Here is a 21,624-nt window from a genome sequence, read left to right as displayed (position 1 = left end):
ACAGAATTTCGAAGATGAAACCGCTCTTAGCATATAAACTTGGATGTCAGAGGGAAGATGCAGGTATGGACTTACTAGATAAAGAAAAAAATGTGCTGGAAAAATGGAAAGGAATATAACCCCTCAGGGTATTTTTTGAGAAAATCAGAATTTGTGGATAAAACTAAAAAATGTTGTTATGTCCCATCATTTGTCACTACATGGCACTAAATTCCTTAAAATGTGGTTGTGTACTAGACAGTGTGAGTGTTCTGTTTGTAGGGCACTGACAGAATTACTGTATGTTGTGTCGGCCGCCATGACATTCTGTGGGTTGTTATCAGATGACATTCCCTTGAGTACCTGATTTGAAGCATTTTTAGGTGTACTTCCCAGTTCAACAGCATCTTTTACTTCAGCAACTTTTACCTCTGCTTTGCTCTTGACACCTCACTGAAATGATCACACTTGCTTCTCAGAGTCCTGAGAGTATAACTCTAAAGTATATATGACTCTCACTAGGAAAAAAGCCTTGTAGACCACAGTTTATCAAATATTCTCAACAGTTAATTAATTAGCTGTGTCATTCTTGCCCTCACAATGTAAAAGATTTTATCATTTCCGAGAGCATTAATTCCCGGAGACAATGATGAATCAGTGGCAACTAGCTCTCTGTCCTGGCAGTACGGAGTTGAAAGATGGGATCCCTTCATGCCATGTACTTACTATCTGCCTGACCATAGAAGCAGTAACAAAAATATATGGCTGTGGGAAGCAGAACAAATCACATGTGAATAACAGATATATTGCAGATCCGGGGGCTGCTTTATTGCCATCTAACACACTGGAATACCCTGAAAGGAGACTGTGAACAAAAGCAAAAAAAGCTTTTTATTTTTTGATACTTTGCTTCTACTTTGTATATTTGTATTAATTTATTTTTAAGGGTAAATTGAAACCTTTATTCAATGTGAAAAATCGTGTTCTTACAAACTTACCTGGAATGGAGATGGTGTATAAAAAGGTGGAGGCAAAGGTCTCTGCTTCAAGTGTTTGAACCTTTAAGTCTTGGAAGAGCATTTTGCCTGCTAGCTTGGTATGGCTTCTCCTTTCTCATTCTGGGTCACCTTCCATGCCAATGGCGTCCCTTTTTGGAGACACTTTGCTCTACAAGTTACAGCTTCCACTTGAGGTGGAATAACTATTTTGTAAGTCACATTAAAGGAAATACTTGCAACATCTTAGATTCTTGAAGATGCTTCAGCTTGATGTAATCGATTGCTTCAGTTGGACCGTGCCATTGTAATGCATTGCAACACTGTTGTAAGATTAAAAGAACAGGTTTGGGATTCACATTACATTCATAACATCCCAACATGTATTTATTGACCCAGCAGTGCTGTTCATTAAGGAAAACATCAAAATAAATATTCAACCAACATACTTGGATGTTTTTTTGCAAGGCAGTTTCTTAAGGTCTCTGATGAAATCTTGGGTCTACTCCAAACTCCCATGCAGCAGGGTGGGCCTATCTCCATTTGACTGACCTTTCCATTGAATGAACTGACACACCATTCCAGATTTATTCATTTCAAAAGGCTGCAGTCTATTTTATATTCCACAATCTCTGAACATTTCACACCTTATCTTCCCAGGCCCTCTATCGTGTGATCACAACATGTCAGCTTGTACAGTACATGGGTCCTATGGTCACCTGGGACTGCTTGTGGAAAAAAGAAGTTTTGTAACTGCACATACAGTACATACATGTGTTGGGGTGAAAATATTTCATGAAATATTCCCACAAAATATAAATACAAACCTCATCCAATTCATTCATTCATTCATTCATTTCATTTCATTTTTAGATTATTGACATCCATCGTTTGAATGTCTGTACTGTTTTGATCATTTTTTGGTATTCTGCATTGGCATTTCCATCCACAGAAATGGTTTTGAAAGCTCCTCCGGCGCAGGCTACCTCCCACACTGAGTCAAAAATCGGGCACCATGTAGATCATCCACCTTTACAAATAAGTGATATGAATGGCAGCCTGGTTTGAGAGTGGATAGAGCATGGCTCTGCTGGTGCCCTTACCTTCAGAGCTCCCCCTAATCTCTCCCAGATATTGCTCCATCCATCTTTGTTATCTCTCCGCATGAGTCCCCGTCTCAGTATACAAGGTGGATGTTTTACCCCCATGAAATTGTTTCCTTCCCTTTAAATTTCATCACACATTTTCCCCAGAATATTTCACTCCTGTGACAAAAATCTAGACCACCCTCCCAACCTCAAAACAGACAAGCGAGAGAAATCCGCGCGGAGATACACGGAAACTTCTCACTTGATGGCACTGTGAAATGTTTTATGAGGAAAAGAAGAAGAATTCTCTTTTATTCGTGTTCTTCTAGCCATCCAAGTAATGTATTAATGTATTGCCTTTTTTTCCCCTCACACTGAACCTATCCACACAATTACTGGTCTTGGCAGGACAGGAGAGCGCAGCATGGATCTTGTAGGACTCTGTGTTATTATCATGATCAGTGCTGATTGCTGATTGTTATGGTGTGGGTTGCCCTCCTCTCCTCGCCACACGCTGTGTGTTTGGGCAGTGTTGATTGTGTTGACGCTGACACTCTCAACCCACCAGCACCCCCACACCCACCACCCCCACTCCCACTGCCCGGCTCTCTCTCTCTCTCTCTCTCTCTCTCTCTCTCTCTCTCTCTCTCTCTCTCTCTCTCTCTCTCTCTCTCTCTCTCTCTTAATGGAGGGCTGGCCCCGCGGGAGGAGAGATGGGGGCCATCAGACATAATGAACGTCAGACAATCAGAGCCATCAAATAAAAGAAGTGGACAGAAAAAGTCAAGTAGCGAAGAGACGGACAACACAACAGAACACAAGGCGGCTGTAGCGCATGTTTGGGGGCTGCTGGGGCTGCTGGGGCTGGCCTTTGTCACAAAGGAAAAAGGACACAGAGAATGACAAAGCCAGGGAGAGACTGGATGTACAAACAGAAAATGAATGAACAATTTATTATTCAAAAGGCTGTGTGTGTGTGTGTGTGTGTGTGTGTGTGTGTGTGTGTGTTGTGTGTGTGTGTGTGTGTGTGTGTGTGTGTGTGTGTGTGTGTGTCGCGATTTATTTATTTATTTTGGGGTCAAAATCAAATGTAATCTGTTATCTACACTGTGTTTTTAATCAACGCCAACAAAAAGAAAAGAAGCAAGCAGTTGACCCATAATGTTCACTGGGACACTTTTTTCCCTCCGTGTGCTTTGTGCTTGATTCTGCTCTGTTATTTGTTTTGGTGTTTTAATCTTAGCCAAGTCAATAATATTCTTTGTTGTCCGAAATTGTGTGTCGGAGTGAAAAGTCCTGCTCTTTTGTTGAAAGTACCTGTCTCTGACTTCTCTTTCTAGGACTCTCAGATAAAGTAATCATTAGATGTTGTTTTCTGGGTGCAATTACTTTCAGTTGCATTGGGTCAAACAACAGAGTAGAGAGTGGCGGCTTGGGGGGTTGTAGGGAAGAGGGGGAGAAAATAGTCCTGGGAAGAGGCAAGGGGTGTGCAACAGCAGTGCTGCTACAAACAAACAGCTAAGTGTGCAATTGAAAAGGTAGAATGTGCACAATTGAATCCCACATGTCATTATGTTCAAATGTGTGGTGCAGTCCATCAGAAGAGAGCAGAAGACATTTCGTATGGTCAGATCTGCATCCTTTAATGTACCCAGATGCTTTCTTGCATTCTCATGGGTCCTGGACAAGCGTGTCCTCAGTAGTTGGATGCAGAAAGAAACCCAGTGCAATGAACTATTAAGAAACATTATTTTGGGATGTTTAAGAGACACAAAGCAAGACAAACACAATGTAAATAAACATCCCACAAACAGAAATGTCAATACGTCAAAATGAGTTTAGCGTACCTCAGTTTTTGCTTGGGATAACCCGCTGCTACAGTATACAGTTTGACTTAATGTTTAGCAAATTGTTTACCCATGAGATAAAGAAGATTTTTCTTTTACAACTTTTTGAGAAATATAGCTACACTGAGCTGACTAAGGACTACAGGAATCAGTTTATGGCAAGGATGAATATTGTCACTATTGCTAGAATGAAGCATCTATTCTTACCCAACATGCCTTATAGGTGCTGATTGAGGAACTTTAGCTAACTCCTTTTGTTTAATGAGTTTAGAAGTAAATGACATTTGTATGCGGTGATAATTAATGAGAGAGTTTTTAAAAGAATGCGATGAAGGCATGTTTTACACCAGCATGTTTTAATTGGTCCGACATGGCCTGAGTTGAAGTCGAATGCTATTATGTTTATGTACATAGCAAACACAAAAGCAGAACGTTATCTGATTTAAGTGAATGCATGGCACATGAAACCCAAACACTGACAAGGAGTCTAACCCTAGAATAGCCGTGCAATTAACACTATTAGAACAGCCACTCTGCCTGATGACACCATTGCAACAAGCGGATTTCCCTATCCACGTCCATTATCTTTTAATTACATTTGCAACGCTTATGTCTTTCAGGCTTTTTCAAAACAAGACAAAACAAAAACACTGATCAATTAGTGGAAACATTATCATTCATCTCAATTTGTGTGTCAGAAGTACTATGATGTTATGCCCACAGGTATAATAACAAATTGAACCTTAAATACAAAGCAGCAGCTTAGTGGATTTGCTTTTCTTGTTCAGAAATATGTAAGCAGGGAGTATAAAAGTTTTATTTGTTTTGTCAGCTAAAAATGAATCTAAGCAGTGTTTCCTTTGGGCAATGGATGTTTGTTTGACCCAGTCAAGTCAGAATAGGGAGGGAATGGGAATTTGTTCAATTCCTGTTATCAAGCTGTTATTAGAGCCTAGGGTCATAATCTCATACATTTTAAACTCACTAGTCTCCAAGTAGAGCCAGCCACCAGCACGTACGCGTTTATACAATATCATTTGCAATAAGCCTAATACATTTGGTCAGCCCAACGCTGAATAATGTGGGCTTGGAGCAGCTGTATCATCACCACCAGACAATGGATCAGCTTGGGGTTGATTTCACGAACTTCTGTCTATGTCGCTTTGAATTAAAGCATCTGCTATACAGCAGTCAACTTTAACTTCACCTTCAATAGGATTGTCTCTATCTAACAGGAAATTATATTAAAATAAAGACATGACTTAAATGATATGCTGTTATGAGATCTCTTAAAATATCCGGATGGCTATTCAGTTTGCATGATTACGCTACCTTGATGAGCACTTTTACAGATCATCAAGTGACGTTCCTCCCTTACCACACTTGTTTGTTATGCTGCTCCAGTGGACTGTGGTTATTGTTTACATTAGATTTTACATCCTTGTAACTGCAAAGTGAAATTTGGATTCACTGCTTCTAGATATTAAATGAATCTCCTTGTTTAGCTTTATTTGCCTTTACTGTGGCCAGGTGTAATAACTCCACACTCTTAATTACAAAGTTTACACAATTATCTTTCTGCTGTAGTAGAACAATAATGTGTATGTCATGGCTTCGGTACTCTAAGAAAGCTCAAGAATCTAAATCAAGTTCTGTTCAATCATGTGGAGATTCCATCACCATGGCAACATAACACATATTCCAACACTGAGTAAAGATTCAAACTTGGTAAATGAGAATGTCATGGAATCTGCACATCCTTGTGGGAGCGACATGAACGCACCTTGACCACAGTGGTCACGGCACAAATAGTCCGTCCTCAGTCTTAGGCACGGCCATGTATATTACCTTGAGAGAAATGCTGCTGCTCAGACCATGAGGAGGAAAATCTGTGCTCTATAATAGTGCAAAATCTGTGCTCTATAATGGTGCAAAACTTGCCCGGCCAGTGGAACACAAGCCCTGCGCCCCTTGTATTTCCATAAAATATAGGCAGGCAGGGGGTGTGGACTGCCCTTGGTCCCCGGCACCCATAATTTATGTGTGCAATGCTTGTCATGGCGTTGTGTATATCACACTGTACATTTGTACATTGGTGACTCCATGAATACATAATGGCAAAATGCAGCATGAAATCATATGGATCCCCCTGACAAAAGTAAAAGTATAAATCACTCATAAACAGCGATGAGTTATTAGGGTGAAGTAGAGAATGAATGGTGATGAAATGCATCCCGAGCACAGTAAGTGGCCTTTCACTGGTGCACCACAATGAATTGTGGGCTCCTTATTTCAGCTGATGCTTGTGTCTAACCTCGGGAAGAGAAATGACATCTTTCCCCTTGTAAAAAGCCCACGGGGTTAAACAGCTTCATTATTATTAATGGCCGTCCATTTGCCAATCCAGATGTAAAGTCGGAGTGGGTGTGTGTGCTGGAAAATGATAAAGTCAAAGTAATTACAAACCTAATTATTTCCTTTCAAATTTCATTTGTTTGACAGCATGAGATCTTGTTAATCACATGCACTTCTTTCTGCCCTCATCTCTGGTTCACTCACACATACACCTACGCCTGTGCATGCCAGCCAGAATATAGACGTGAACAACTAATAGATATACAACCTCTTATAAACGCGCTTGCACACACACATACACACACACACACACACACACACACACCTGTATGTACAGACAAATGACATGTGCACACAGCATGCACACAGCCTGGACATAGAAATTGCACATTCAATACACACATGCTCCATCCATTTTTATGCACAATCATGACCCACATGCACATGGGACCACACACAGACACACACAGACACACATACACACAACACACACACACACAGACACACAGACACACACACACACACACACACACACACACACACACACACACACACACACACACACACACACACACACAGAAACACTCATGCAGTATTTCTCTATGAACAAAATTTAATATCATTTGACTCTTTAGGGGACAACACTGTTAGAATTAGTTTAGGAACTTCTATGAATAGCAATATGTCTAGTTTTATTTGGTATTTTACCCAGTTCTCCGGCCCAGACTGTACTGACATTGAGAAAGCCATTTAAAAGCAAACTTTTCACAAGAGTTTAGAACTATAAAAATAACTCTGGTGAAGGACAACTCAGTGGCACAAACTAAGCGTGAAGTTTTGGCATTAAGCTTAGGAGACCTTAAAATGTTTATTTATTTATTTTATTTTTTTATTTTCTATTTATTTCCTTGTAGCGAATGCCCAGCTAAATTTTCAGCCAGTCGATTGTATTGTGTGAAATTACACGCATGTTAAAAGGCACTCCAGCCAATCAAAGGCTGTTTAGAGAGTGAAGATAATGTTATTACTTTTATGAAATTAGCCATTTAATTGACCGTAATGCATTTGCACATGCTGACATAATGACTAAAGTAATCATTTCCTGACCAACTTTGTTTGAATGCCCATCCATGTCATTCGGTTGGACATCTTTTTAAAGAAGATACTAAAAGTGTCAAGACACATCCCTTCAGCAATAGAGAGCATGCAGTATGATATTTAATCTCTGTGGCCTGTTTACAGAAAACTTTTCAAAAATGACTTTGTTGTGGGGAACAAGTAGCTACTCTCTGACTCATGGCTTGGTGCTAGTGATGGTGTTGACAGTCATAGAGATATACTAGCAACATTCATTGTATAGGAACACTGACAATGTTTATATATAGATGATATCTTAAAGGCATAAACTGGTTTTATGGTGGTGCTGTGAATCACAGGTTTAGTGTTGTTGAAACTGGGAGGGTGTGCTTACAGAGGCTGTCTCGGTTCTCCCCCATTTCTGAGAGCGATGTTGCAAGGCACCAGCAGGTCTGACCGGAGGAGACATGGCACCATTAATGATGAACATGTTTTGCCCAATGATTTGGTGGGGGAATGTTTTAGTGCAACACGGCCAATGCGCCAATGCTCCAAAAAGCAGAATAATCCTGGAGAAGTGGAAAAACCCAAGCAAGTCCACAGTGTGTGTGTGTGTGCGTGCGTGTGTGTGCGTGCGTGTGTGTGTGTGCGTGTGTGTGTGTGATTCCTTTTGAAAGCTCCATGGGAGTGTTACTGTTTCCCCTGAATACAAAAGGCACTTAAACAGCTTCAGAAGAGGAGGCTCGCCTCCGGCTGACGACTGCAGCCAGAGCTGTCACCGACATCAGTCAAGCAGTACTAGTCCCTGTCGAGTGGAAACCGATAGCAACTACAATCTTTTGAGCTGTTTAATATAAAATTTTCCATGCACGGAAAAAAAAGTGAGAAGGTTGCACACCTGGATGTTGACATAGCCCTGCTGACAGCTCATGCTGTGCAGTCATACAGATTGCATCCTGGAAAGCCCTTCACCATCAAACATTATGTAATTACACACGTTCATCACACTCCCCTCTTGTTTTGTTTTTTTCTGTCTCAGGCACCAACATTTTGCACACTTCTTTGATTGTGTGAGTCAGGTGCAAAAAAAACACCGAGCAGCAGGATGTTTTGTGTGGTGATATGTTGCTGTTAGATGTGTGTGTTTGACTCTCACGTGCTCGGCTCATTACCGGAGCAAGCCCCTCCCTTTTGTGGACACTCACAAATACGGAAGAGACGATTAAGGGGGCCGCCTAGGTGGCAGACCTGGCTGGGAGTCTCAATCGGTGCCTGCTGAAAAAATGAGTGAGCAGCATCTTTTTTTTCCCCCCACTCTCTCGTTCTCCCTCCCTTAATGAAGTTAGTGACCCAGTGAAAGGTGACACGTTTACTGCTCCGCTGATTTACTCACTGCGCTCAAAGGCAGGGCAGAGCTGCCGAGGGGGGTGTAGAAGGTGTAGGACTGCCAGCACTACCCCCAATATCTCACCACAGCCCATGCGGCTCACATCATATGAATATTACTGAGGGAACATGAGCTCATATCGCTGAAATGATGTGAATGAATGCTACCTTTGTAGCATGTGTGTATAGCTTGTGTACATTTCTGGGATGAGCTGAAGCCTGACACGAGCATGCCAACTTTTAAGGAAATGAAGAGATCCGTAGCGTGCAAAACAACCGAATGTGGAGGGAGAGAGTCATAGACCCTCGTCCCTCTCAATTATTGATAGCATTCTTACTTATGCAAATATGCTAAATTATTTCTATGTGACAGCTTGAAGCTGATGCCTGCAGGACTGATGTGCTGTTCAAACAAGGCCCTCCTTTTCTTAGTGGGTTAAGAAACATAGCACTCCGGGCTCCTGGTTGCCTCTCTGCATACTGTTTTACATTCTAATTATCTACGTTGACAGGCTTTATTGCCAGGGCTCAACAGTGAGGCCTTTTTCCTAGACACATCTCACACGCGATGTCAGTGAAAGCCTAATGAGATTGGATAGTCGGGAGTGCCTCGACTTTTTTTTTTCTTTTCGTTTTTTCCACCCCCCATGCAAATCATGCGCAGCTGCTTGTAGCCACACTCACGGAGCCACGCGGGTTGTCAGATATGCAAAGCAGCATGCCGAGGAGGCGGGGATTCCAGAGATTCTGCGAGTGACACATGCTTGATTCATCTAAACAGACCAGACTAATCAGGAGTTGAGCAGATCAGGGGAAACAAGGTGTTTAGTGACAACAATTGGAATAAACAATGGTTTGTTGGGCTGTTCATTAATTTTTTAATATGGTAAAGTGAATATGAGACACAAACAAGAGAGACCATTTTTTAAAGATTTAATTAAGCTACTGGGAATTCAGTGCATATTGGAGGTAAACACTTGGAACCGTGGGAATTCCACTGGAAATTAAACGTACTGATGGTGTTTTTCTCATTATGATATGAATTAAACATTTATCTCTGCCTTTTCATTCTTCGGTTATGGCTGACATTTGCAGGTCAACTTCACAAGAAAGTGCAGCTTATTCTATTTGGTTTGTTCTTTTTTATACGGTCTCATCCCTCTGCAATTTTGTAATCCTTAAAAGACTTTACTGCTGAGAGACGGGGAGTGCTCTGCTGCTCTACTTAGTAGTGCTTATGGTTTTGCCTTTTTTTCTGTGTCTTGTCTCATCTGCAGCCATTGAAGTGAACCTGCAGAAGGCCCTGGCAGAGGCGTCCGAGACGTGCACCCAAGAGTGCCTGATCCTCGGCCACTCGGACAGCTGCTGGATGCCCCCGGCCCTGACCCAGTTCCAGACGTCCACCAGCACCACGCTGCCCTCCTTTGGTTTCCAACAGACCTGGGCCCAGGGCGCCAAGCCCGACGGCCGCCACACCCTCTGCAGGTCAGTGCCCAAAGACGATCTCGACAAAGGGAGCAACCGGCCACAGTTCTACAACACGCTGGAGAGACACTCGAGCAAGAAGGAGGACCCGGTGAAGGTCATTCCTTTAGCCAGCTTCTCTTCATCGCCGTCGGGGCAGCAGACTCCTGCCAACATGGGATCGTCGGGCTTCTTGCATGAGCATCAGCTGTAGGAGCATACAGCAGAGGTCCACCCAACACACAACTTCGGCTGAAAGATACAAGCCCCGTTATCAATTGCAGTCAAATCAACATGAGTAAAAGAGAGACAAAATCGGTTTTCAAAATGGTAATCACACATTAAAGGATATTTCAACAATTGTGAATATAACTGTGAATACATTAATAATGATAAAAGAAATATGATGTCATAAAACAAGAAACGATAGAAATGTTAGAAAAAAATATTTTAAATTAAGTCAGTGTACAGAAAGTAAATGTTAGTTCTAAACCAAAGTAGCAGCTTAAAAAAAAAAACAAAAAAAACTGCAATGGAATGAGTATGTGTTTGGTAGATAGTGGCACGTACCGTACATTAAACAAAGCTTCAGAGATTTGCTGGTGATTAACAAGGATGTATAATATGTTTGTTTGAGTTTTTGATATGCAGCCTAGGTATCCAAGTAACAAGTAGAGTGGAGACGTATGCGGTCAGTTCGGCTAATGTCAGTGTGAGTCTTGTATGACTGCTGGATGTGTTAGGGTGTGCTAGAGTAACATTTGCAATGCGTTTTCTGGAACCATCCACTTCCCCTGGGAATCCCAGACAATGTAACTTCAACCCTCTCCTGAATGTGCTGCTGATATTGTGTCCCTATCAAAGACTGTGCGGACATGTGATTAAGCCTCAATGCAAAAATTGGTCTTGCTTTGATTAAGACTTTAAAAAAAATTTGTTTGCCTCAATTTACCTTGCGCTTCTTCAGCATTGTCTTGTTTTCACCACAGAGAGCCTAGGTAACTGTCCTCTGGTGTTCACACATTTGATGAGCCCTTTCTACGGTTATTAAGAAACTACTCATTTTCAAAATTATCTCATTACCACAGTCTTGGAAGCCACAGACAGATGTGCTAAAGAGACATCCTTTGTTTTTCTCCTCTTTTTGCATCAACTTCCCCCTCTAAAATATACAATTTATGCACCATAGTGCAATGGAACCAATTATGAGTGTTTCCCTATAGTATAATTACTTTGATCTGTAATCACCATAGCAGTCATAGTTATGGAAGACTGCACTGTTATACTTTAATTGGCTTAGTTTTTTTTTCACCTATGTAACACTCCTCTGTTAAACCACCGAGGCCTCGGCTATACCTATGAATAAAGCCGAAAAACTGCCATTTTATTTCAAAAGCATTTCTTCAAGCACCATATGGGCATTGACAGTAAGATTTCCATGTCTATGCTCTGTGTTGATGTACTGTTTGTCCTTAGACCTCATTAGATGAAATAGAATTAAACACAGCCTTATTAGATAAGCATGCCACAATGCTCCAAAAGCTACCGCTCCTTAAAATCACTGCTGGTGTAATGATTTTGTGTAAGGTGTAATAGCTTTAGATGGGAATGTGAGACATTACGTTTTCACTTAAAGTTAAAAAAAAAAAAGTTTCAAATATTTAAGTAACTATTTTGCTCATTTCTACTGCTGATGGGTTACCTGCTGAAAGCTGGCAAGGCATGATAAAAAAGCAAATGACATTTACAGAGATATACGCAAATAGTTCAAATGTATTCATAAATTCATAAACAAAAAGAATGATAAAAAAAGAACAATTGCAATTTATTCGAGGAATGTTTTGGCTCATATCCACATTCCTGGCAGTGTGGTTGATCCTGCACTCATGGTGCACTGGCAGAATAACAAAGCTGACATTTTCCGAGGGCATTTACCTCTTAATTTAGTGGCTACTCTGCCTTGTGTACATTAATGACACCCAAGCCCATGGGTCACTGAGCCAAAAAATTACTTTGCACTGAATCAGCTGAGGGCGGCACAGACTAATATGTGCCACAAGAATGCTATGACGACCATGACCAGTCTGTCATTTTGTTGACCTAAATGAGGGCTTACATTGGTTACATTGGTGGGCAGTCCCTGAACAAACTTAATAACTGTCTAATACGTTTAATCGAGGAGAATAATTACAGGACAGGGAGAGCATCTTGTAAATTGATGTTGGTGTGTGGTGTAGCTTTTGGCTTCCGTCTCATGGCAGGAGAGCATGTCCAGGATAGTAAGAAAAGGTCGAAGACGACAGATTTTAATCAATAAACTTGATTGTTAAGCATTGAGACACAGTTATTTTTTCTTTTCATTTGGTAACTAATAGTATAATTGCTAAGTCTTGGAGCATTTAAGAGCAACATGTAGGGTCTGGTGACAGCAGTCTGTGAAACCCTTTAAAGTGTGCATAAAGTCTAATTTCACTCTTAAGTTTCCATTCTAAAATCTTGCATGTGAGTCCGAATGTTTCATCTGCTTTCAACAAGTCCAAGTCCACTACTAATTCTTACACCTGCCTAAATCCTATAAACTATCAATTTTTGTATCCGATTAAGAAAACCCACAATTAAGGATCCTATATGAATACATGTCACAATTGAATAGGTGTCACTATAACATGGCAGGTGTACTTTGTGCCAAAGGTTTCCCAAGTGGATCAAAACTCAAAACAGAGTGGGAGCAGCAGGAGGCGACACATCTGTGGTAATATAATGCCTTTACGATTTGCATGCCTGTTTCTCCTACTTCTTTTATACTTTTCTAAAAAAAAAAAATATTTGCAAAATGAATAAAAATGTCTGATAAAAAAAATAGATTGAGATAGACACGTATCAAATACTGTCCTCAATTTAATTTCAAGAAACAGTGTAAATGTTGATCATCTGTATTTATTTTATAACTGCTGAATAGAGAAAGTATTTTTTCAAATGTATTTGCGGTTTCATTCCACTTGAACAGATGGCGTTGACTAAGCTGTTCTCAACCCCAGCAGTTGTCTCCCATCCCCATCTGCATGTAGTAATGATTCACCTCCCCATAGATGACTGTGATGATTACTGCTCAGTGAGTGTAGTAAAGCCTGCAGGTGGTGTCTGCTGTCAGACGCCCATCATCTCCGTCAGACTGAGAGCTGGTCTGGTCATGATCCTCAGCTCAGACGCTGCTCCCACTTACTGTAGGATACGTGGGGAGAATGCCTTAGTTAACTCATAGGAGGCATAAACAGAGATATTACATAAGACCTTTTGAAAAAATTGGAGTAAAAAAAGAAACAATCAACACAATAAATGGATGTGTACATATCTACTTGCAGTAGCAGTATCCCGAGAAAATTGCTGACCAACAAATGTATGTATGTATAGCAGCAGCAAGACTGGTTTCTATTTGAGTTGTCCTATGACAGTAATGGAGTAAAGAATTTATGAGAAGACAATCTCTGTTATACTGTATATGAACACATATGCATATGTAGATGTGTGTGTGGGTGTGTTTGTGTGTGTGCATGTATCTATACTGGTTTAGACATTGCCAGAATATTGTAAGTACACACCAATTATCTTGTATAGACTCAACAATATTGCATAGTTGCTATAATACAACTGCTTGTAAGTAAATCATTTGTTGTAATTCACTATTGCTTTCAAATAGCTTTCATACTGTATGTGCCAGATATATACAATTGATTAATTAAAGGTATATGCCCCTGTAAAATATGTCATCAAAATCTAAGAAAAGAAACATTTACATTTGTTGTAATGATTTTTCCTGTCTTGAAATTTTACTTGAACTATTAAATATTGTGTATCTTTAACATTGTGTTGTGTGCTGTAGGATTTGTTTTCATACTCAGTTTGATACTGTTGGAAGAATGACATTTTAGAATCAATGATATTCAGTAGACATGTAACTGCTGACAACAGGGATTGCTTTTCTCACAATCCTGACAAAATAATGTTTGCTAGTTATTTTCAAATAGTCAAAATATCTCATTTAGACATAGTGCTAGTAATAGATAACTATAGTGAAGTAACATGCAGTATTGTGTTGTTATATTGCTTATTATCTCAATTTACTTTATATAGTCTGTCATATTATAACAGTGCTTTCCTCTGAACCAAGAGTGGAGAGTTCAGAAAAAAAGAAGAATTGATTCAGCAAAAGCCTGAATTTATTTCTCACACCGACCATGACCAATGCTAAAATCATTGTGCACAAAGCAGCATTTGGTCTCACGTTCAGCTTTGTACTTTACATCAACTTGGCAGAGCCACTGATGTGGCCATGGCACTTGAGAGTGCTTATCAAAGGTAAAAGAGAGGGCTTGGCTCTTGTCAGGATGAATAAGCCGGGGCATCCCAATATCTGTTGCAACTGCAAAGTGTGTGTTCGTGGAGCGAAACATACAAAGCACCACTTTTCATTTTTTATGCCTTAATCTCTATAGATGGGATGCCGATTTTTGGAACATTTTTGCACATAAAACCCTTGGACACAGAACCTTACTAATACCAACCCCATAATCTCCCAAAATGACAGGAAATGAAGTCAAATAAGTTACAGCCAGTCAAGACAAAAAACAAGGGCAAGATAAAAATGCAGATGTTGACTCGCTCTGACAAAAGGGCAATATGCAGAGGCAAGAGCCAACGTCAACAGAGAGAAAGCTCCAGATCTACTAGCACACAAGGCCTTGGCAGCAAGCTGGCAGAGTAGCTACTCTACTCACTGTCACTGAGTCTAGCTTGTGGGTATTATGTCAGCTATATTAGACGTGACTGCTTCCCTTAACAGTGTACAGAGCTAATCAACCCTATTTTGTCTTGATCAATTCAGAAGGGTGGCTAGGAATTTGAACTAGAGGGTCTTTTCATGTCGATTCTTTTCAACAACACTGTAACCAGCGGGTTGTCTACATATTTCTTAAACGTCCACGCTAGTTCATGTTCTGGAGGGCACACTGCATACAGTCCTTGAAATCCTGGAAGAATCAGGACCTGGAATTCAAACCTCTTTTGGTGTATGTGTTCTATATACTAACTTATAAAAACACTGGCCAAGAACATTATTCATGGCAATATGTCACTCCATTTGTATTGGATAGAATGATCTGGGTTGTGCACCAAAAGAAGAAAAAAATGTTTCAACAATCACATTATGAATTCTCAGCCATCAAGTTAACTTTGCTTATCGGTCTCTTGAGCCAGGCCACTTAGTTTTCAAAGTACAATCTTTGAGAAGCTGTGGTCAAACATATAGAGTGTGTCAAATAGCATGCTCATTTTAAATTGTAATTAAACTGGCCATCAGGTACCTTGAGGCTGTTTGGTCAACAGCAGGATACTAATTACTATGAAATGACCTTTGAAATAATATCTGGTGAATAATTCATAATTGAAGAGATTGCTTCAGAGATGTTCATCTGAGGAAACTTTACTGATACAAAACCAACTCAGTGGAATTTCAAAATGGTTTGTGTTATAGTCCAAAAAATTCAACAATTCCATTATGTTCTGATGATAATACATGTCCATGGGCATCAAATATAATTGCATGTTTTTCACTCACATGTTCCAAGTGTGAACATCACCAGTGCAAGACACGGGAGAGGTGTTGTGACAATGCCTGTGTGTGTGTGTGTGTGTGTGTGTGTGTGTGTGTGCGCAGCGCAAAGCGTGTGGCGTGTGCAAGGCGTGCGCGTGCGTGCGTGTGTGTGTGTGTGTTGTGTGTGTGTGTGTGTGTGTGTGTGTGTGTTACAGAGAGAGGAGGGTGGGGAAAGGGTATCATTTCTAATACATTACATCAGATCAAATAAACAACCTGAAAACAATTAGAAAACAGATCCCATGCACGTTTCCAAACAGTCTCAAATCCCTTGCAAATAAGCAGCTACTGAAATCATTTAACACTGTTAAATTAAATGAGTCAAATTGAGCAGTCACAATCGGCACTGTAGAATATGTGCAGTAATCAGAGCACATCCCAAATCTCACCTCTTAGCGCTGGGCTGACTGGCTGGCCAGCTCTTATCCCAACCAATCATTATGCTGTCTCTAATCCTTTGCCCCTGACTTTATTCATTTAATGCTGCTCCCAACCATGGTTAGCACAATCATTTCTGATGGATTATGGCATTTTCTGATGGAGTCTGCAAAAAGTGCAGATTGTCCAAAGAAACTAACCTATCATAGGTAACTGCTAAATGTCAATGGATGTTATCAAATGGTTACAGAGACCTTAAGCAAGCATTACCATTGTATAGGAAATATGTTATTTTACAAAATAACAAATCTCAAGACATGACCAACACTAAATAACATTTGATGTTGGAGCTGCTGGTGAACATCACTGCAATGTCCATGCTTTGTTTATAAGGATGGTATGGTTTTATGCTTTAAGATTAAATCACTAATGTCCAAAACTTCTAAGTCTATCCCAAATTAACATCACACTGTCATCATGACATGCAGGGCTTTGAATGGAAGGTGATCACTTTGTTTGAGGACTGAATCCTGACTTTCCTCCTCAAGAGAGGAGATTGCATTCTTTTTTTCTTCATGATGTTTGGAGAGACACAGTTGAGTTAGATATGCTCCGTGGGGGTGTGTATTGTAATCCCTCTTGACTTGTACTAGTGGGCTCTTCTTTTTATTTTAAATTTACATTTAAAACAATTATAATGACATTACAAAAACTTCAGAAACAGATTTTACTTGAATAGTATATGCCATGCAATATGCAATGCAATCAGGAAATCAGACAGATCTGACCCACCATGCAACACTTTAAATATGGTTCTCCTTTATCCCAACCACCTGATGTTTGTAACAACTGCAAAAGGGGGTTGTTTTTAGGTCTGGCTAGCGTCTGTTCAAATCTTTTTAAAGCAGGGGTCAGCTAATTCAGTTATTAATCACAGCCCAGCCACACCGGTGTGCATGCTGCTACAGTAATGGCATTATGCTGTCCGGTCGCCCTCACCTCACAGGATGGATTCAATTTGCCATGTTTTGCCACAGGCCAATTCATTTCTACAAGAAATGGGAAAATAGTCAAAGAAACTGCAGCAATGACAAGTCCAAGGCCTATGTGTTACCAGACACGCTAAAATTATTTCTCAACCATTTCTTTTGATTGCTAAATGTGAACAGTAACAGTGCTTATCTTGATGTATTGTTTTCCATTTTGTGGGTCTTTGATTCAAAACATCTCTTCCTATATTCCTATCCTGTCTTAACGATTCTTTTTTCAATTCCCTGCAATTATATTGTCACAGTCATACTTAAACACATACATACATACATACACACACACACACACACACACACACACAAAGTGAAACACCCAATCCTTATAACAACTAGAGACAACAAAGAAAAAGAGGTTGTGAAAAAGAAAAAAAATCAATTGCAATTATGTTTGCTGATAATGGACATCAAGGTGTTTGGGCTGCCAAAAATAGACTTGACATAAAGCCAATGCAAAGCGGCCAAACATTTCAATGTCTGTGATGTTACTTTTGCACTGATTTAATGTCTCGAGGACAAGAGTTTTTTTATGGCCTCTATGTGAACTTTGGAGACAGTATATATTTGGCTAGAAGAGCCTTGCACACATGCAGGGGCAAATTGACATGGGTTCAGTGGGGCTATCTATTATTGCACTAACACTAAACAAAAGCTCCCTTTCAGACAAAAGCTATTTTCAAAGTCAAGGTAATAGCTGAATTGATTAAAACAATGAAAAATGAGTCCACTATCTGGAACAGTCTGAAAGGTTCTGAAAGGTTCACCTTTAGACCTTCAGACCAAAGACAATAAGTTAGGGATCTTAGTGATAAGAGGAAATGAATCCGGGAGTAATGAGTTGACAAGCATGACAACACTCTGACAGGCCCTCATTGAGACCTGATTAATGACTGACAACTCCAGTGCCTCATTTAAATAATGCAAATCTAACAACTGGATAATGATCCTTATATATCCTCTAATTGGACGCTGCCAGGAATATGGGGGAAGGGAGCATGTATTGTGCCTCCGAAACAGGAATTTGCCACAAAATAGCTGTTAACCTGTGCATGAGGATTTGCAGTACTCTGGACTAGCTAACTGATACATTTGAACTAATGGTGACAGAGGTAGATGATACATACGGACAGACAGAAAAAAATGACAGAGGGAGGAACTACCCATCTTACTCTATTGCCGTTAACTTCCCGTGACATTTGGAAGACAATAAGCATATGGCATGCGTAATAAGCTATAAAGCTGTAAAGATAGTAGACCTTTCCAGCATCTGCTTCCAGCTGCTAACCCACAGCAGATGTGGATTGGGAATGTAATGAAGTTTAATGTGGGTAGCTTCTGACTCTTTTTTCTTTTTAGATAGTTGTCAATTGTTTAAATTATTTTATTTATATATATATATATATATATATATATATATATATATATATATATATATATATTCATTCATAGTGATTGTTGTGAGTGCACTGAAGTGTTTCATGGTCAGTATAAGATATTTGTATTCCATAATGCATAAAGCAAGACTCTGAATGAAACATTAATCTATCTAAGCTTCAAAGCCACATATTTGTGTAGCTTACTGTACATCAAAGCTCTATCATGTGCCTGCACTTGTTGGCTGGATAGACTTAGCACATCATTGGATGACATATAGAGTAAAATCACAATAGGACCCAAGTCTATAGTATGTGCCACCACTGTCATATATCAATGTTTATTTCAGGTCAGAAAACTAAACTTTTTAGAGATTCATTAGCCACAGTTGTTGTTGAATAGTTGTTGCAGGTGTTTTTCATTTCATTTTTTGCCTTCATCTTTGGTGTGCAGATACAGTCCCTTCAGTCACAAGCAAACAAATAAACCAAATGCCTAAACAAACATAACATAGTCACAGTCTTATCTCTGTGTCCTCAACTGTGCCCAGTGAATGCAAAACCCGCCAACGGCATTCTCAGCCTTCTGTGGCCTCATTGTGTGCTTTATCTTTATATCTAACTTTTACTCATAAACAAATATAGTTAGCTCTGGAATCACTGTACACACATAGTATTGTACCATTGGGGCATTCAGCCACTGTCCACATCCTGACATTATGTTATTATATGGAACCAAGAGTTTCATCAAAAGATAGAGGAGCCCTGACACACTCTGTGACCTCCAACAATATTACCATTCTAATGCCACCTTGTATATCACTTACTTGTTGGGCGAGTTCAGGAAAAGGTAGACAGCTTTGATATTGCAGTCTTGTCTCTCGGGCCCCCACAGCAGGATGAACCTCTTGAATAACCTTTGAGGAACACATAACTTGCTGTGTAGGCCCTTGGACTGTTGCCATGGCACTATGCAGACCATGCTTCTTCTGATAGACAACCTCATTGAATTCTTTGGAGAAAATAGTGTTAGCCCACTGGAATATTAGACCTCTTTCATGACAGTGAGGAAAGGTCTGAAGACAAATGCGGATGAGACTGAACTGCTAAACACGGAGAGGAAGCCGCAGGGCTAGAGAGGTGTTGTGGAGACAAATGGGAAAAGTACATGGAAAATAAGTCTGGTAATCGTAGCTCTGCAAGACTTGTTTAATTATCATTTAAGTTCCACAATCAACACTGAATTTAGAGGGTGAAATAACCCAACCCATCATAGTCCATTTAGTAGCTACAATTCATGCATTTAACATTGCGCGGTTTTCACGTTCTACTCCATATCGCAGAGTTAAATATGCAGAGGAGAGAGCGGTGGAACTGTCCTGCCTAATTGATTTGCTCCTTTATTAAAGAAATAAACAGATTCAATAAGGGCCATGGTTGATGAAGAGGGATAATTATTTTTCCACCGATTTTACCTGTGAAATGATAATTTCAGATGTTCCCTACTGAGAAAGTCAATGAGGAGTGAAGAGGCCTAAAAAGTTAAGGGAGGCTGTATCTTAATTATACCAAGGGAAAAAATACTTTCTTCAATATACCTGTAAATATATATTGATTGCACGATGCCACACTAATACACAGTTTAAAATGTCATTAACCTAAACGTTATTAAAAAAAACTGTAATAGAAAAAACAGACACAGACATATTCAAATATCATGTGTTTATTGGAAACATTCAACTCTGCAGAGCATTCTGTCGACATTGATATGCAATGCATAGAAATTCTGCACAATTTTCATTTCAATCCATTCTACCTCACGGTACCAGTAGCTGCATTCTGTGTCAGACAAGACAGAAGACAAGACAACTGCGCAAACAGATATTTAAACAGTGTTCTCACTTATTTGAGCTGCCAAGTGAGCATCAATTCAGTCAGTCAATTAACTGAAACAAAAAAGTCAGTGCCCTCCCCATCTAGTCAAATGTGGGCCAGGGAGTGGGTGATAAGGAAACAAAGCTTGAGGTAATGATTCATCTGTTCCCCCAATCAGTTCCCTGGAGCTTAGCTGATGGTCAATCACGAAGGTCCAGTATAAGGCCTCAAGTCAAGTTCATCTCTACAGTCCAGCACAGATCAAACCGTCATTTGCAATAACCTTGATGAGGCCTGGACTGGCCTGTTTCCCCCACAACAGACAACACGCCTGCGCCTGTGCCATCTATCCAATCAACTCGCAGCCCGACACAGAGCCAATCTTAAGAAATACAGATTTAGTGGTTTCAACTGGCATGACACAGTGCGAGACACGGTGGTTGGGTAAATGACAATAATGTGACATTGTCTATTGTCAGTGTGTTGCTATGGATTAGATGCCATAGACAGTCTGTAAACAAACATTCTGTGGTCTTGAAAATTCACTACAGATTTACCATCTGCAGATATTGGTTTAGAAAATGAAGGGACAATCACTGTTTCTTTCTAGCCACTGAAATGACCTCTCCAGTATACTGAATTACATGCATTTGAGATTGGGTGAATAATAACATAGTAAAGATTCTGCACAGAGCCACAGTGTCTTTAAGACTCAGCCAGAGCAGCCGTTTGCAATTATCAGCCAAAGCCTTCAAGTGTTAGAAAGCCTCCTGTCAGTCTGTGATATATGAATGTGTCTATAAATTGAGATAGGCTTTTTTGAAAAGTGGTTCAGTATATCAAGCTTGGTGTCCTTTGCTCTTGTAGTACAATGGACTTTTTGGCAACACACGCACCTTTGTTTGACTCTCTCCCCAAACTGACTTCTTGGATCGCGGAACAGAAACATCAATTCCAAAGAGGACACAACAGGAGAAGCAGGCAGCTTTGTGAGTTGATGCTCTGAGATTTGCTGTTTAAGATGACTAAGGAAAAGACAGTGAGCAGTACTCGGAGGAAAGCCTTTGAAATGTCAGACAAATCCTCGCAAGAGGCCACGACGAGGAGGTAG

At 40.1% G+C, this 21,624-nt stretch overlaps 1 protein-coding gene across 2 annotated transcripts in view; it reads left to right on the top strand.

Moving 5' to 3' along the window:
- Positions 1 to 14,051, top strand: part of pcdh11 (protocadherin 11) — a 126,474-nt gene extending 112,423 nt beyond the window's left edge. The window contains exons 6-8 of one of the 2 annotated variants that reach the window (XM_048231388.1): positions 10,005 to 10,212; positions 12,883 to 12,943; positions 13,199 to 14,051. In XM_048231388.1, the coding sequence (XP_048087345.1) occupies positions 10,005 to 10,212; positions 12,883 to 12,943; positions 13,199 to 13,453 (524 nt within the window). In that variant the 3' untranslated portion in view covers positions 13,454 to 14,051. Of the gene's footprint in view, positions 1 to 10,004; positions 10,522 to 12,882; positions 12,953 to 13,198 lie in introns of those variants that run through there. The other variant, XR_007192166.1, reaches the window with a different exon arrangement.
- The last annotated feature ends 7,573 nt before the right edge of the window (positions 14,052 to 21,624 follow it).

This window comes from Alosa alosa, chromosome 21 (genome assembly GCF_017589495.1).
Source record: "Alosa alosa isolate M-15738 ecotype Scorff River chromosome 21, AALO_Geno_1.1, whole genome shotgun sequence".
In the NCBI taxonomy this organism is placed as follows: Eukaryota; Metazoa; Chordata; class Actinopteri; order Clupeiformes; family Clupeidae; genus Alosa; species Alosa alosa.
Note: the sequence above shows the minus strand (reverse complement) of the source record. Positions and strands in the feature narration are given on the sequence as shown.